Source organism: Pristis pectinata, chromosome 10 (genome assembly GCF_009764475.1).
Source record: "Pristis pectinata isolate sPriPec2 chromosome 10, sPriPec2.1.pri, whole genome shotgun sequence".
Taxonomy (NCBI): Eukaryota; Metazoa; Chordata; class Chondrichthyes; order Rhinopristiformes; family Pristidae; genus Pristis; species Pristis pectinata.
In genome coordinates, this window is record NC_067414.1 from 87,729,829 (window position 1) to 87,745,625 (window position 15,797).

At 44.0% G+C, this 15,797-nt stretch overlaps 1 protein-coding gene across 1 annotated transcript in view; it reads left to right on the plus strand.

The window, feature by feature from the left end:
* Nucleotides 1–15,797, plus strand: part of acoxl (acyl-CoA oxidase-like) — a 331,885-nt gene that overhangs the window by 121,312 nt on the left and 194,776 nt on the right. The window contains 1 exon segment of the mRNA XM_052024328.1: nucleotides 5,520–5,636. Within this exon segment, the coding sequence (XP_051880288.1) occupies nucleotides 5,520–5,636 (117 nt within the window).

Below are 15,797 nucleotides of genomic sequence, written 5' to 3' on the forward strand. Positions count from 1 at the left end.
CCGACAACTCCCTAACCCATACATCTTTGGAATGTGGGAGGAAACCAAGAGCACCCGGAGGAAACCCACGCAGACACGGGGAGAACATATAAACTCCTTACAGACAGTGGCGGGAATTGAACCCGGGTCCCTGGTGCTGTAATAGCGTTACGCTAACTGTTGCACTGCCGTGCCTGGAGTGGGATGGAGAATTAAAGCGACAGGCAGCTGGAAGCTCAAGGTCACGCTCGCTCACTGACTGGAGGCATCCTGCAAAGCAGTCACCCAATCTGATTTTGTTTTCTAATCCTTCACTGAAGAACATGTGAGAAACCTTCAAGAAAGGGCGGAGCCTCCAGGGCCCAGTACAAACGAAGAAGTAAAATAAATAAATCTTAGTGAAGAAATGATCCTGGAAACTGATAGACGCCAAGGACCGGATGATGATATTACATCATCATCGCGACGCTATTACAGCGCCAGTGATCGGGGTTCGATTCCCGTCGCTGCCTGTTAGGAATTTGTACGTTCTCCCATGTCTGCGTGGGTTTCCTCCGGGCGCTCTGGTTTCCTCCCACATTGCAAAGACGTACGGGTAGGTTAATTTGGGTTTAAAATGGGCGGCGCGGACTCTGGGCCGGAAGGGCCTGTTACCGTGTTGTAAATAAAAAAAAAGATCTTCATCCCAGAGTTTCAAGGAGGTGACTATGACGATAGTAGTTTCCTCTGAAATTGTATAAATGCTGGAATGATTCTTGCAGATTGAAGTGTAGCAAATGTGACCCCACTATATTTAAAGAGGGAGAAGGGAACTACTGACCTGTTAAATATAGGAAACTACTGACCATGCTATACTATAAATTCCAGCATTTTCCCAACTACTGACCTGTTAATGTCAGTAGTTGGGAAGATGCTGGAATTTATAGTATAGCATGTATTACCTGGGTACGTAATGATTGAGCAAACTCAACATGGATTTATGAAAGGGAAATCACATATAACTAATTATTGGGGTTCTTTGAGGATGTATCTGACAGAGCAGATGAGGGGGGACCATTGCGGATGTGGTGTATTCAGATTTTCAGAAGGCGTTCCACAGAGTCCCACACGGGAGGCTGCTGCTTACAGTTGGAGCTCATGGAATTGGGGGGAATGTACCAGCGCGAATTGAGAGAAGGTAAACAAAGAACAGGAATAAATGGGTCCTTCTCAGGTCAGTAGGCTGTTTTTAGTGCCATACTCAGGGGCTGGTGCTCGAGCCCCTACAATCCAAAATCAATGACGACAGTTTAGCTGAGGGGATCAAATGTAACGTATCCAAGTTTGCTGATCAGACAATACCAAGTAGGAATATGAGTACCAATGAGGATGCTAAGAGGATACAGGCAAGCTGAGTGAGTTGACAACAATTTGGCAAAAAGAGTATATTAAAAAAGACACAGAGTTATCTACTTCAGCAGGAAAAAAACCCAGAAATATGGAGTATTTTTTATATGATGAGAGTCAGGGGAATGTTGATGTTCAAAATGACCTGTGTATCCTTGTACGCATCAGTGAAAACTAACATGCAAGTGCAGCAGACTCTTAGGATGGCAAATGTATGATGACCTTTATTGCTGGAGGACTTGAGTATGAGTGAGGATTATACAGAGCCTTGGTGAGACCACACCTAAAGCATTATTGACAATTTTGGTCTCCTTACCTAAAAAAGGATATACTTGCCATCCAGGGAGTGCGATGAAGATTCACAGATTGGCAGATCTGCCATATGAGGCGAGATTGTGTAGGTTAGGCTTATATTCTTTAGAGTTTAGAAGAATGAGAGGTGATTTCATTGAAATGTGGAAAAGTCTTAGAACGTTTAACAGGATGGATATGGGGAGGATGTTTCTCTTGGTTAAGGAGTCTTGAACTAGGGCTCAGTCTCAGAAAAAGGTTTGGCCAGGTAGGACAGAAATGAAAGGAAATTTCTTCATTCAAAGAATGGTGAATCTTTAGAATTCTCTAATCTGGAGGGCTGTGGCAGCTCAGTCACTGAGTTCATTCAAAACAGAGATTGATAGATTTTTGAATATTAAAGGAATCGAAGGATTTGGGGAACGGTTTGGAAGATAATGCTGAGATAGAGGATCAGTCATGATGTTGTTGGCAGAATCCAAATGGCGATGAGGAGGTGTACAGGAGTGAGATAGATCGGTTGGCTGAATGGTGTCGCAACAATAACCATGCACTCAGCATCAGCAAGACCAAGGAATAGATTGTGGACTTCAGGAAGGGGAAGTCGGGAGAACACACACCAGTCTTCATTGAAAGGTCAGCAGTGGAAAGGGTGAGCAGCTTCAAGTTCCTGGGTGTCAACATCTCAGAGGATCTATCCTAGGCTCAACACATTGCTGCAATCACGAAGAAGGCACACCAGCAGCTCGACTTCATTAGGAGTTTGAGGAGATTTGGTATGTCACCAAAGACTCTTGCAAATTTCTACACTTGTGCAGTGGAGAGCATTCTGACTGCTTGCATCACCATCTGGTATGGAGGCTCCAATGTGCAGGATCGAAAGAGGCTGCAGAGGGTTGTAGACTCAGCCAGCTCCATTCACAGGCACAACTGTTCCTGCCATCGAGGACGTCTTAAAGAGGCGCCGCCTCAAGAAGGTGGTGTCCATCATTAAGGACTGCCCATCTGGGACATGCCCTCTTCATGTAACCACGATCGGGAGGAGGTACAGGAGCCTGAAGACCCACACTCAACGTTTCAGGACAGCTTCTTCCCCTCTGCCATCAGATTTCTGAACGGTCCATGAACCCATGAACACTACCTTGTTCTTCCTCTTTTACACTATTTTTTATAACTTATGGTAATTTTTGTCTTTATGTCTTGCACTGTACTGCTGCCACAAAACAACAAATTTCACGACATACGTCAGTGATAATAAACCTGATTCTGATGATCTTATTCAAAGGCAGAGTGTGGCTTGAGGGGCTGAATGGCCTTTTCTGATTTCTGTTTCTAATGTTATTATGTACACCTATGTATTGACCTTCTCCTTTTCTTGTGCAGAACACCCAGATTTTTCTTTAGACACCAGCATGTAATCTTCTTACACCATCTAAATAAATTTCTGCTTCTCAATCCTTCTTGCCAAAGTGGGTAACCTCACATGTGCCCACATTATATTCCATTTGCCATCTTTTTGCCCACTCAATAGTCTATGTCCCTTTGCACACTTTTCATGTCCTCCTCGGCTATCTTTGTATCATCTGCAGACTTGAACACAGAACAACACCTTTGATCTGTACATAATCACATATTTCATTTGTTTTATTTTACCATAACCCTTAATAATTTTCAGTCATCAAAAATCTGCCAGTCTCACATCTATAATGGTTAATCTAGCATCAGTTGCTCTTTGTGGAAGAATGTTCCAAACATCTATGACCCTTTACATGACCTTTTGCAGCTTCATTTCTGAAAACTCTGACTCAAATATTTAGACCTCTCAACCAGTAGAAATAGTTTTTCTCTGTCTTGTGATCTGTGCTCAAAGTCAGTTACAGTCCATTAAAGCTATGTGAACTCTTTGTTATTAACGGGGGGATTACCCAGTCACCTCAACACAACTTGCATTTCAATACCATTGTATGATCTCCAACGTGACTTACCAATTTATGATGCAAAAGAAGGCCATTTGGCCCAGCAGGTCAATGCTAGCTCCTAGCGAGCAATCCCACCAGTCCCATTCCTGCTCTCCCATTTCTCTGTAGCACTACCACCCATTCTCTCTCATCTGCCCATTAATTTCCCTTTGATTCTTTTTCCCACTAATCTATGCTGAGGGGTAGTTAATTAGTTAGTTAACCTACCATCACACATTTGGGACATGGGAGGAAATCAAAGACCCAGAGGACATTGACCTAGTCACAGGGAGAACGTGAAAACTTCACACAGACAACACCCAGGATCAGGGTAGAATGCACTTATCGCTATGCCACTGTGCCGTCTCAGAGCAGCACTATTGAACAAAATTTAGGAAATGCAGAGTTTCATTCTGGCCGGGACATGCTATGTCACCACATCCATTCTTTGTTGAGTGTTGTGCGGGGAAAGTATACAGTTAATGGCAGGACTCTTAACAGCATTGATGTACAGAGTATCTTGGGCTCCAAGTCCATACCTCCCTGAAAGTGGCAACACAAGTAGATAAAGCGGTAAAGCAGGTGTATGGCTTGCTTGCCTTCATCGCAAGGGCCATAGAGTATAAGAGTCAGGAAGTCATGTTGCAGCTATATAAAACTTTGGTTTGGCCACACTTGGAGTGTTGCATGCATTTCTGTTCACCCCATTACAGGAAGGATGTGGAGGCTTTGGAGGAGGCTCAGAAGAGGTTTACCAGGATGCTGCCTGGGTTAGGGGGCATTAGCTGTAAAGGAAGGTTGGATAAACTTAGGTTGTTTTCTCTGGAGCATCGTAGGCTGAGGGGAAACTTGATAGAAGTTTATAAAATTATGAGAGATATAGATGGGGTAGGCAGCTGGAATCTTTTTCCCAGAGTAGAAATGTCGAATATTAAAGGGCACAGCTTTAAGATGAGAGGGGGTATTGGTATTGGTTTATTATTGTCACTTGTACTGAGGTACAGTGAAAAGCTCATCTTACGAACCGATCGTACAGGTCAATTCATTACACGGTGCAGTTACATTGAGTTAGTACAGAGTGCATTGATGTAGTACAGGTAAAAACAATAACAGTACAGAGTAAAGTGTCACAGCTACAGAGAAAGTGCAGTGCAATAAGGTGCAAGGTCACAACAAGGTAGATCGTGAGGTCATAGTCCATCTCATTGTATAAGGGAACCCTTCAATAGTCTTATCACAGTGGGGTAGAAGCTGTCCTTAAGTCTGGTGGTACGTGCCTTCAGGCTCCTGTATCTCCTACCCGATGGAAGAGGAGAATGTCCCAGGTGGGTGGGGTCTTTGATTATGCTGGCTGCTTCACCAAGACAACGAGAGGTAAAGACAGAGTCCAAGGAGGGGAGGCTGGTGTCCGTGATGCGCTGGGCTGTGTCCACAACTCTCTGCAGTTTCTTGTGGTCCTGGGCAGAGCAGTTGCCATACCAAGCTGTGATACATCCAGATAGGATGCTTTCTATGGTGCATCAGTAAAAGTTAGTGAGAGTCAAAGGGGACAAACCAAATTTCTTTACCCTCCTGAGGAAGTAGAGGCGCTGATGAGCTTTCTTGGTTTAAAGGGGATGTGCGGGGCAAGCTTTTACACAGAGAGTGGTGGGTGCCTGGAATGTGCTACCAGGGATGGTAGGGAAAGCAGATACAATAGTGGTGTTCAAGAGGCTTTTAGATAGACACATGAATATGCAGGGAATGCAGGCAGAATGCAGGCAGTTTAGCATCGTGCTTGGCACAGATATCGTGGGCCAAAGGTCCTGCTCCTGTGCTGCATTGTTCTATGTTGTGTTTAGTCACCAGAACTTCCTCGCGTACATTGCTAATGAATTACTCCTATTTCCATTGTTTTAATGTTAGCCGGCGGCAGTTTGGACCCAAGGACAAAGAAGAGGTGAAAATCATCGAGCACCAGACCCAGTACCTTCGCCTGATGCCTCACCTTGCTGCCTCACTCGCTCTGACGTTTACAAGCAGGTAGGAAACAAACTCATGTCTGAGCAAAAACAGAGAAGTCCAAGATATGGTCGGTGAGCTGTACGAAGTGTAGATCAGGGGCATTTACTAAGAAATGCTGGTAATGTTCTAAGGACCCCTAGCAGGTCCTAACATCCCTGGCTCACCCTTGTAACAGTTATGCCATCCCATGAGTTCCTTCAGCTATTGGCCATACTCAAATGGACCCCCAAAAAATATTGATGTATTTCCAGGTCACCTGTCCAAAATTGAAATTTTTTTGCGTCCCTTACAAATACTAAAATTTCAGAATCCACTAATATTAACAGATATTAACACACTTTCAGCACTCCCTTCTAATATTTCCAGAGACTAAAGAATATCCATGCAAACCACCTTACAATATGAAATGCACTCTACATCCTCTGGAAATACAAAGACTTTGTGGAGATTCACCAACCCAAATTTCAGTACCTTTTCAAGTCCTTATGCCTTCTTAATTTTGATTTTATCCGTCCATTGGGTGCTTTCTGAGGCATGCTCCAGTCTGTGCTTCTGATGTTTGGTCATGAGTTGCTGCTAAGTGGGCCGATGTTGATCTTGAGCCCGGCGCTGGCAGATAGGCAGGGCCAGCCAATGGTGAGATACCTCATTTGTTTCTCTGTTAAGCATGCATCAGTTCCCTGCTGATGGTTGGAAAGCAGTATGTTGCACTGCTCCATGAATTTTTAAGTGTATTAAATAAAATTTTATTGTTATTTTTTCATAGAATAAAGCTGAGGAGAAGGCCTTTTGGTCCATACTGTCTTTGAAGGACTGAATCAATTTGTCTTTCCCCATAGCCCTGGGATCTCCCTCCCCTGTCCTTTCAACTCAAGAGTTCCAGATCATAGTCATACAGCATAGAAAGGGGGCTTCAGCCCACCATGTCCATGCCAACCATGGAGTACCCATCTGTACTAATTCCATTTACCAGCACTTGTTGCATAAGCTTCTCTGTCTTGGCAGTTCAAATGCTCAGCAAGATACTTCTTACATGTTGTGGGAGCACCTGCCTCTACCACCTCCTGAGGCAGCGCATTCCAGATTCCAACTATCCTCTGGGTGAAAGGATTCCTTCTCAAATTTAAAAAAAAAATTTAGACCCCTGCTATTATCTCTTACTCCTTACTCTAAACCCATGCCCACTAGTTCATATCAAACTCAGTTCCTTAAACAAAAGTCTCCTCGTGACTCTACTCATCCTTTCACTGATCTCTTCTCCCAGTTTACCAACCCTCCTGGTGGTGGAAACTCCTCTTCCTTATTTACTCCATGAATACCTCCGTTAGATCTTCCCAACCCCTCCCCTATTATATGGGTAATGACTCTAACTTCTGCAGCCTGGATATTGGAAAGATTACAACTGAGGAGCCAGTGGATCAATGTTAAAAGATGAAGTGCATTTCACTTCCCTACAATAATATTTCCACCTTTATATGACAGCAGATAGGTATCTTCAAATAACTGGTCCCTCACCCTTAGTACAAATCTAGTGTATCTACTCACACCTATCTGCTGTCATATACAGGTGAAAATATTATTGTAGGGAAGTGAAATGCACTTCACCTTTCAACATTGATCCACTGGCTCCTCAGTTGTTATCTATCCAGTATCCGGGCTGTTCAATATAAACAATGTGAGTGGGACCCACGGAGCACCAGTGATCCCACATTTCTGTGGTTCATGATGAATTCAGTCAGGCCCCCTGTGCCCACCCCATAATCATGCTGAGCTGCTTCTGCGTCTCTAGAATAAAAGTCATTGCTTCACCAATTTGTTTATTCTTTGAAATAAAACTCGCAATTGCCCCCAGAGTTTGTGCAGTTTCACCTGTGGCTCAGATGGCATTGTCTGGACATCCCTAGGTTTTACTTAATGTACATTTTTTTACACATTTGTCTCCCCAACATCACCACCACCCCCCCCCCCCCCCCACAAACCTTTGTCACCGCACCCACAGAAACTCACCCACTGTTACTGTGTTCCACCTCTGGTTCTGCGCCTCCTATTATGTATTCTGGGGAATTGAGGGTTAATAGTTGAACAGGTTTTCCGTTATAAACGCAGATGGTTTTGGTGTCATGGAAAGAATGCATAACATTTTGATATGATAGGTCCTGGTGTAAGGAAAGCTTTGATAATAAAGACATGTGTGATTGAAGTGTAAATTCAGAGGCCAATGTAATAAAGATGGATGATTATTAACTGTTATTTGACCTATTATTGACAACCATTATACCAGGAGGGGAATTGTTATAATATTAGCATGTGCATATGTTTACAGAAATGGATTGTCCTCTAAAGATTTTGGAATAGAGATGTCAGGAGGTTTTGTCTTCACATATACCTTTGCTGTAGTGAAAATACAATGTATAAAGGAGTATGGTTGTCAATTTGGAGAGAGTTTGAAAGGTAAAACTTAAAGCTGTCAAGCTGATTGCATTGGATTGATCTGTCCTCTCAGAGATCAATAACATCTGTTCCTTATACTACTCTCTGTATAATGTTTACTTAAAACCAGTTGTGTGAACCTTTGAAGGAAGGAGGTTGACCACTAACACCTCCCTTTGTTCAACTGTGTCACTCCACTCCCTTGAGAGTGTTGTTCTCCTCCCTCGATGGTGTTGCTCCTGTCCCTTGTTAGTCTTAGCTAGAAGGATGACTTGTATTTTCAGATTATTTTCTTACTTGTAATTTTCCCCTTAAAGTAGAAGACTTGACCACCAAAAGGATGAGTTACTATAATAAGAAAATAATTTATGTTGCATTACTGTTTCCAACTGGCAATCGCTTTAACTATTAAACTAGTAACTAATAACCTGTTTCGTAAATCATTTACCCTTTAAGCCAAAGCCTAACATCAGGTCTTAACTCATGAGTTCCTCATCTCTAAACTAGCTTTGCCTAGTACTTGAACTCTGCACAATAGTAAAATAATTTTTCCACGTAAATCAAAAAGATCCTGGAAATCTAAAATAAAAGCAGAAGATGCTGGAAATATTCAGCAGGTGAGGCTGCATTTGTGGGAAGAGAGGTAGAGTTAATGCTTCAGGTTGAAGACCCTTCATCAGATGTGGGAAGGAGACAAAAGATGCTTGTTACACTGCTGGGAGGAAGGGTGAAGGGAGATCTATCTGAAGGGGTAAAACTGGGGTGGGATAGACTGTAAACAAGATTATCTGATCAGTGAGGGAATGGGAACGGTTAGAGAGAGTGAGCAGAAAGACAAAAGAGCATTGACAATAGAATGCAGGGGTTGTGAAATGCAGAGCAGCTAGGCATACCTGGCAGGTCAGGCTGGGCATGTCCTCTACTCTCAGAGAGAGGAAAAAAAAGAGGCCAAAAAACAAACAAGCTCAGCCAGTATTACCGATGGACGACTGTACAGACTGAGAAATCAACTTACCTGAAGTTGTAGAATTTAATATTAAGCCCATTTGCCTTGATTAATTTTTGTTAGGTCACCTTATCATACTGAAAATAGGATCACTCTGAATTTTCCCCTTTACCAAAATAAAACTAAATCTCCAAAAATAATCATTGATTTTATATTGGAACTCTGAAATTTCCCATAGCAAGAACACTAAATAGCAGTGGCTTCCATTGACATTTTTTTCATTGTAGTTATTACTTTGACATACTCCAGCCAAATAGGTTTTCTCCTGTTAGCAGAGATTTTTTTAAAGCATTTACAGAGGAATCACCAGTAAAGATGTTACTGAACCAGATGGGTTTTTACAACAGTCCTCTGGTTTAATTTGTAAGACTGGCTTTTCTTAAAAAACACCCAGATTAACTGAATTTAAGTTCTCCAGCTGCTGTGGTAAGTTTTCGGCTCATGGTCACTGGGTGCAGAAGAGGTCTCCCAGGATGCTGCCTCAGTTAGAGGGCATGTGCTATATGGAGAGGTTGGACAAACTTGGGTTGTTTTCTCTGGAGCGGCGGAGGCTGTGGGGAGACCTGATAGAAGTTTACAAGATTATGAGAGGCATAGGTAGAGTAGACACCCAATCTACATCAGGGTCAATTTGTGGGAGACAATTAATCTGCGAACCAGGAGACACAAGAGACTGCAGATGCTGGAATCTGAAGCACAAACCATCTGCTGGGTCGAGCAGCATCTGTGGGAGGAAAGGAATTGTTTCATTCTGAAACTTCGACAATTCCTGTAACTGCACGGATGCTGCTCGACCAGCTGAATTCCTCCTGCAGATTGAACCTGATTGGGCAGTGTAGCGGTTAGCATAATGCTATTACAGCGCCAGCAACCCGGGTTCAATTCCTGCCACTGTCTGTAAGGAGTTTGTACGTTCTCCCTGTGTCTGCATGGGTTTCCTCTGGGTGCTCCGGTTTCCTCCAACATTTCAAAGACGTACGGGTTAGGAAGTTGTGGGCATGCTATGTTGGCACCGGAAGCATGGCGCCACTTGCGGGCTGCCCCCAGAACACTCCACGCAAAAGATGCATTTCACTGTGTGTTTCGATGTACATGTGACTAATAAAGAAATCTTATCTTAACCAGTGCTACTGTGCTGCCTATAACAATGGATTGTAAGGCTAAGCCTCAGGATTGCTTGTCATAAGAAATAGATCAAGGCTGACCATTTACCTCTCTGTGTCACTTTCCTGAGCTAAATCTTGGTTCCATAATATTTAAAAATCTATCAATCTCTGCCTCAAATGTAGTTAGTGACTCATGGGGAGAATATTCCAAAGGTTCACTACCCTCTGGGTGAAGACATATGTGCCCTGAGTGACAGAGCTTTACTTTCAGACTGTGACCTTAGATACCCAAACCTTGAGAAACATCAGTTATACATCAGCCCTGTCAAATCCCTTAAGAATTTTGAGGCACAAGAGATTCTGCAGATGCTGGAATCTTGAGCATCACACACAAAATGCTGGAGGAGCTCAGCAGGTCAGGCAGTATCTATGTAGGGAAATAAACAGTCGACGTTTCGGCTCGAGACCCTTCATCCGGACTGGAAAGGAAGAGGGCAGAAGCCAGAATAAGAAGGTCGGGGTAGGGGGAGGGGCACAGGCTGGCAGGTGATAGGGGGGATGGTAGGTGGGTGGGGGAGATGCAAGAAGCTGAGAGGTGATTGGTAGAAGAGGCAAAGGACTGAAGAAGAAGGAATCCATTAGGAGAGGACAGTGGACCATGGAATAAAGGGAAGGAGGTGGGGAATTGTTGGGCAGGTCATGAGGGCAGGGGAATGGGAAAGAAAAGGAGTGAGGGGGCCACAGGAATGAGGGAAGACAAAGCGGGGGGGGGGGGGAGGAGGGAGTAAAAAATAAAAAAAGGGAGAGTTTTAAGAATTTTATATCTTTTGATTAGATCATCTCTCATTCTTCAAAACTCAGTAAAGCATAGGCCCATTCTTAGTCTTTCTGTATTCGTCGCTGCCACCATTTGCAAGAGTCATGGCCTCAACTCTTCTCCTGCCACCCTTTCAGTCACATTCTTTGAATTGAGTGGGGCTGACTTGCAACGATGTTCAAGCACTCTTATATAAGAGTGCTCCCTAAAGACATGGGCCTAAATTGCTGCGATTTAAAAAGAAGCCTTGTAAAACATTAGATAACAGGAAATGAAAGGTTGTGATCAAATTCTATTTTGTTTAAGTAGAACATTCTAGAGGCGAAGGAAACAGCTACTAGAACAGTTATTAATACTTCCCACAGCAACAGTAAACACTAACACAGTTCCTCAAAATATTTGAAATATTTTTATTCAACAGTTATTTTTTAAGACCAAACTTCTCCAAGGAAGTTTCCCTTTCCCTCAAAGTGACGTTGCAGATAGACAGGGTGGTGAAGAAGGCTTTTGGCACGCTGGTTTTCATCAGTCAGAGCACTGAGTATAGAAGTTGGGATGTTATGTTGCAGATGTACAAATCATTGGTGAGACCCCATATGGAATATTGTGTTCAGTTTTGGTCACCCTGCTATAGGAAAGATGCCATTAAGCCAAAAAGAGTACAGAGGAGATTTACGAGAGTGTTGCCAGGACTCGAGGGATTGAGTTATATGGAGAGAGATTGACAGGTTAGGACTTATTTCATTGGCGCATAGGAGAATGAGGAGTGATCATATAGAGGTGTATAAAATCATTGGATCATAGATAGGGCCAATGCACACAGTCTTTTCCCCGGGTTGTGGAATCAAGAACGCGATGGCATAGGTTTAAGGTGAGAAGGGAAAGATTTAATGGGAACCTTAGGGGCAACTTTTTCACCCAGAGGGTGGTCAGTATATGGAATAAGCTGCCAGAGGAACTGGTTGAGGTGGGTACATTAACAACATTTAAAAGGCACTTGGACAGGTACATTGCATAGGAAAGGTTTGGAGGGATATGGGTCAAATGCAGGCAAATGGGACTAGCTTAGATGGGAATCTAGGTTGGCATGGACCAGTTGGGCTGAAGGGCCTGTTTGCATGCTGTATGACTCTATGAAAGACTCTATCATCTTCCAGTTTCTTTTTTGCTTTGTATTGCACTTCCCTGTTGTTATTTATTTTCTCTGGAATGGTGATTTTCAGATGCCATCTGAACTGCATTTTCCAGATTTTTACCTTCACTGCCAGTTGGTATCAGCGCGAAAGTTAAAGCAAACGTTGATGTGGTCTGTACCCAAGTGGTAGTAAAATTCATTTAAGTGGAAGATCTGCATTCCTGGTTATGGAATCAAGGGATAAGGGGATTGGTGGAAAAATGGGATTGAAGTGGAAGATCAACTTTGATCTTGTTGAATGACAGAGTAACGTTAGGGGGCAGTGTGCTCTTCCCCTCCCCTTTCCTGCTTTCATTCAACTATTCATGTTGGAATGTATTGGTTTATTATTGTCATGTGTACTGAGATACACTGAAAAGCTTTTGTACATCAAGGTACTAAAAAGAAAACAGAATTCAGAATATAGTGTTGCAGTTACAGAGAAAGTGCAGTGCAGGTAGACCAATAAAGTGCAAGGGCCAGGACAAGGTAGACTGGGAGATCAAGAGTTCATCTTTTAGCATATGAGAGGTCCGTTCAAGAGTCTGGTAACAGCGGGATAGAAGCTGTCCTTGAATCTGGTGGTATGGCTCTCAAGCTTTTGTATCTTCTGCTCGATGGGAGAGGGGAGAAGAGAGAATGACCAGGACGGGAGGGGTCCTTGATTACGTTGGCCGCTTTTCCAAGGCAGTGGGAAGTGTAGACGGAGTCCACAGAATGGAGCAACAAACAATCTGCTGGAGGAACTCGGTGGGTCGAGCAGCACCTGTGGGAGGAAAGGAATTATCGATATTTCGGGTCGAAACCCTGCATCAGGACCTGGTGTGGGGCTGTTTCTTCTCCACTGAGGAATGGTGCAGCTTCCAACTCAGGAATGCCTCACATTAATGTTTAATTATCTTCTTGGTCTCCTATCATTATCATCAAACTAGTTCTAGTTCTTCTTTGGTAGAAATGCCAAAACTGTCTTCACTGCTGACAACTGTGGTGACTTCAGGATAAACTATAGGCTGTGGATAACTGTAGGCTGGGATAGGTTTCTTTGAGGCACTGTCTGAGAAGAATTACCTTTGTGGGGTCCTTGAGAGGTTTGGCCTCTATCCCCATACTCCTTTCCTGTCCATATAAAAAAAATGTAATTATACCTGCCTCTACCACTTTTTACATATACCCATCACCCTCTGTGTGAAATACCTGCCTCTCAAATCTCCTGTTCTGTGTTAAAGTGAGCTGAAGGGTCATAAAGCATTCACAAATTCAACAGGGTGAGTCGCTGAGACACAGGACAGCTCACTCTTGATGGTGAAGCTCATCCATGTGGACAGTTCCTCTTCCTCAAAAAATTAGTCAGATTTCAGGAATGGATAGCTGACAGACCCTGTAAGATATTTTCTTTCTCTGTTTAATGCCACTTAATCCATTGTTCATGGTAAACAGAAAAGTTTGGTCCATTGAGGCCATGCAGTTTCTACAACCTTCTGTAAAACCACAGGGCTTGTCGTGGTTCTGCTCACAACAAAGTGTGGGGATCTTATTCCTCTGATGGCCCAGGACCCCAGCTCACCACTGGGGCTGTACAGAGTGACAAGGGAATGATCTCATTCCAGAAAGGTGGCCAGGGGAGTAGAGCCATCCGAAGTGGAACTGACAGTGGGAGTGATTGCTGTCTGGAGAAATGGCAGAGGAAGGGGGAGTCTCACACCAGGGGATGCCAGTAGGTCCTATTCTAGGAGAAGCTGATGGAGGGAGTGATTGCGCTGCAAGGGAGCTGAGAGAGGGAGTGATCAGACTCTGAGGAGGTAACAGAGGGAGTGAGCTCCGTGGAAGCTTAGAGAGAGTGTGAACAAACTCCGAGCGAGCTGACAGAGGGAGTCATTGCACTCTTGAGCCTGGTGAGAGGGGAAGTGATTGCTCTTCAAAGCAGCAGAGAGAGGGAGTAATTTCATTCTGAGGGAGTTGGCAGAGGAAGTGTTTGCTCTGCGAGGGAGCTGATTAGAGTGATGTTGTACCGAGGGAGCTGATAGAGGGAATGTTTGCACTGTGAGGGAGCTGATTGGCAGTTATTGCACTGTGCAGGAGCTTGGAGAGGAAGTTGACAAAGGAATGATTGCAACGTGAGAGAGCTTTAGAACTTGAAGGGAGCTGACAGAGAGAATCATCACATTCTGGAGGGAGCTGCGTACTTCCATGTAGAGCTGATTACATTTAGCAAGTGGTGTGGACATTGGTTGGATGGCTGTGAGACCATGAAGCAGTTGTTAGTCCATTTAACATTGTGGTCCCATCCGGTCAACCTTTGTCGCTTGGCTGGGGGGAAGCCACGCTTCCAGAAGGAGGACATTTCAGTGTCCCTACTGCAGAAAGCCTCATCTTGAGAACAGATGCAGCGGAGATGCAGAAATCGAAAAGGAAGGATAATATCCTTACAAGAGTTCGAGGTAGCTATGGGAGTCGGTGGGTTTATAGAAGGTGTCAGTGGCATGTCTGTTTCCTGAGATGGAGACAGAGAGATTCAGGAAAGGAAGAGAAGTGTCAGAGATGGTCCAGGTGAATTTGAGGGCAGGATGGAAGTATTAAACACCAAATTAGCATGGAATAGACAACTAAGCAACCTCACAACCAACAGATCAGATTGAAGCTCCGCAGTCCTACCGCATCTGGTCATGAATAGTGGTGGCAACTGAGTAGCTAACAGGAGGAGGAGACTCCTGGAATATCCATACCTTCAGCGATGGTGGGGCCCAGCACATGAAGGAAATGCTAAATCACTTACATCCACATTCAGCAAGAAGTACCAGATAGATGATCCATCTCAACTTCCTCCTGAGACCCTACCATCACAGAAGCCAGTCTTCACCTAACTGGATTCACTCCACATGATTTCAAGGAATGGCTGAGAGCACTGGGTGCAGCAAAGGCGATGGGACTAGACAACATTCCAACTGTAGTACTTGAAGACCTGAGCTCCAGAACTGGCCAAACTGTTTCAGTATATTTCCAACCATGGAACCTACCCAACAATGTGAAAAATTGTCTAGATGTGTCCCATTCACCAAACGCAGAAAAATCCAATTCCGTCAACTGCTGTCCAACCTACTCTCGATCTTCGATGAGGTATCATTGACAGTGCTATGAAGCAGCACGTCCTCAACGATAACCTGCTCTCTAGTGTCCAAGTTGGGTTTTGGCAGGACCACTCGGCTTCAGACCTCATCACAGCCTTGGTCCAAACATGGAGCAAAGAGCTAAATTCTAGAGGTGACATGAGAGTGACTGCCCCTGACGTTAAGGCAGCCTTTGACTGAGTGTGGTGTCAGGGAGCCCTGATAAAACTGGTCAGTGAGCATCAAAAGGAAAACACTCCAGTGGTTGAAATAGTATCTCGTATAAAGGAGGATGGTTGTGGTTGTTGGAGGTCAGTCATCCAAGTCTTGGGACATCATTTTAGGAATTCCTCAGGGTAGTGTCCTAGCCCCAAACATCAACAGCTGGTTCATCAGTGACCTTCCTTCCATCTTGAGATCAGAAGTGGGGATGTTCGCTGATGATTATTCTTCAGCAAATGAAGCAGTCCATGCCAGCAGGTAGTGAAACCTAGACAACATTCAGGCATGTGCAGATAAATGATTAGTGTCACAAAAGAGTC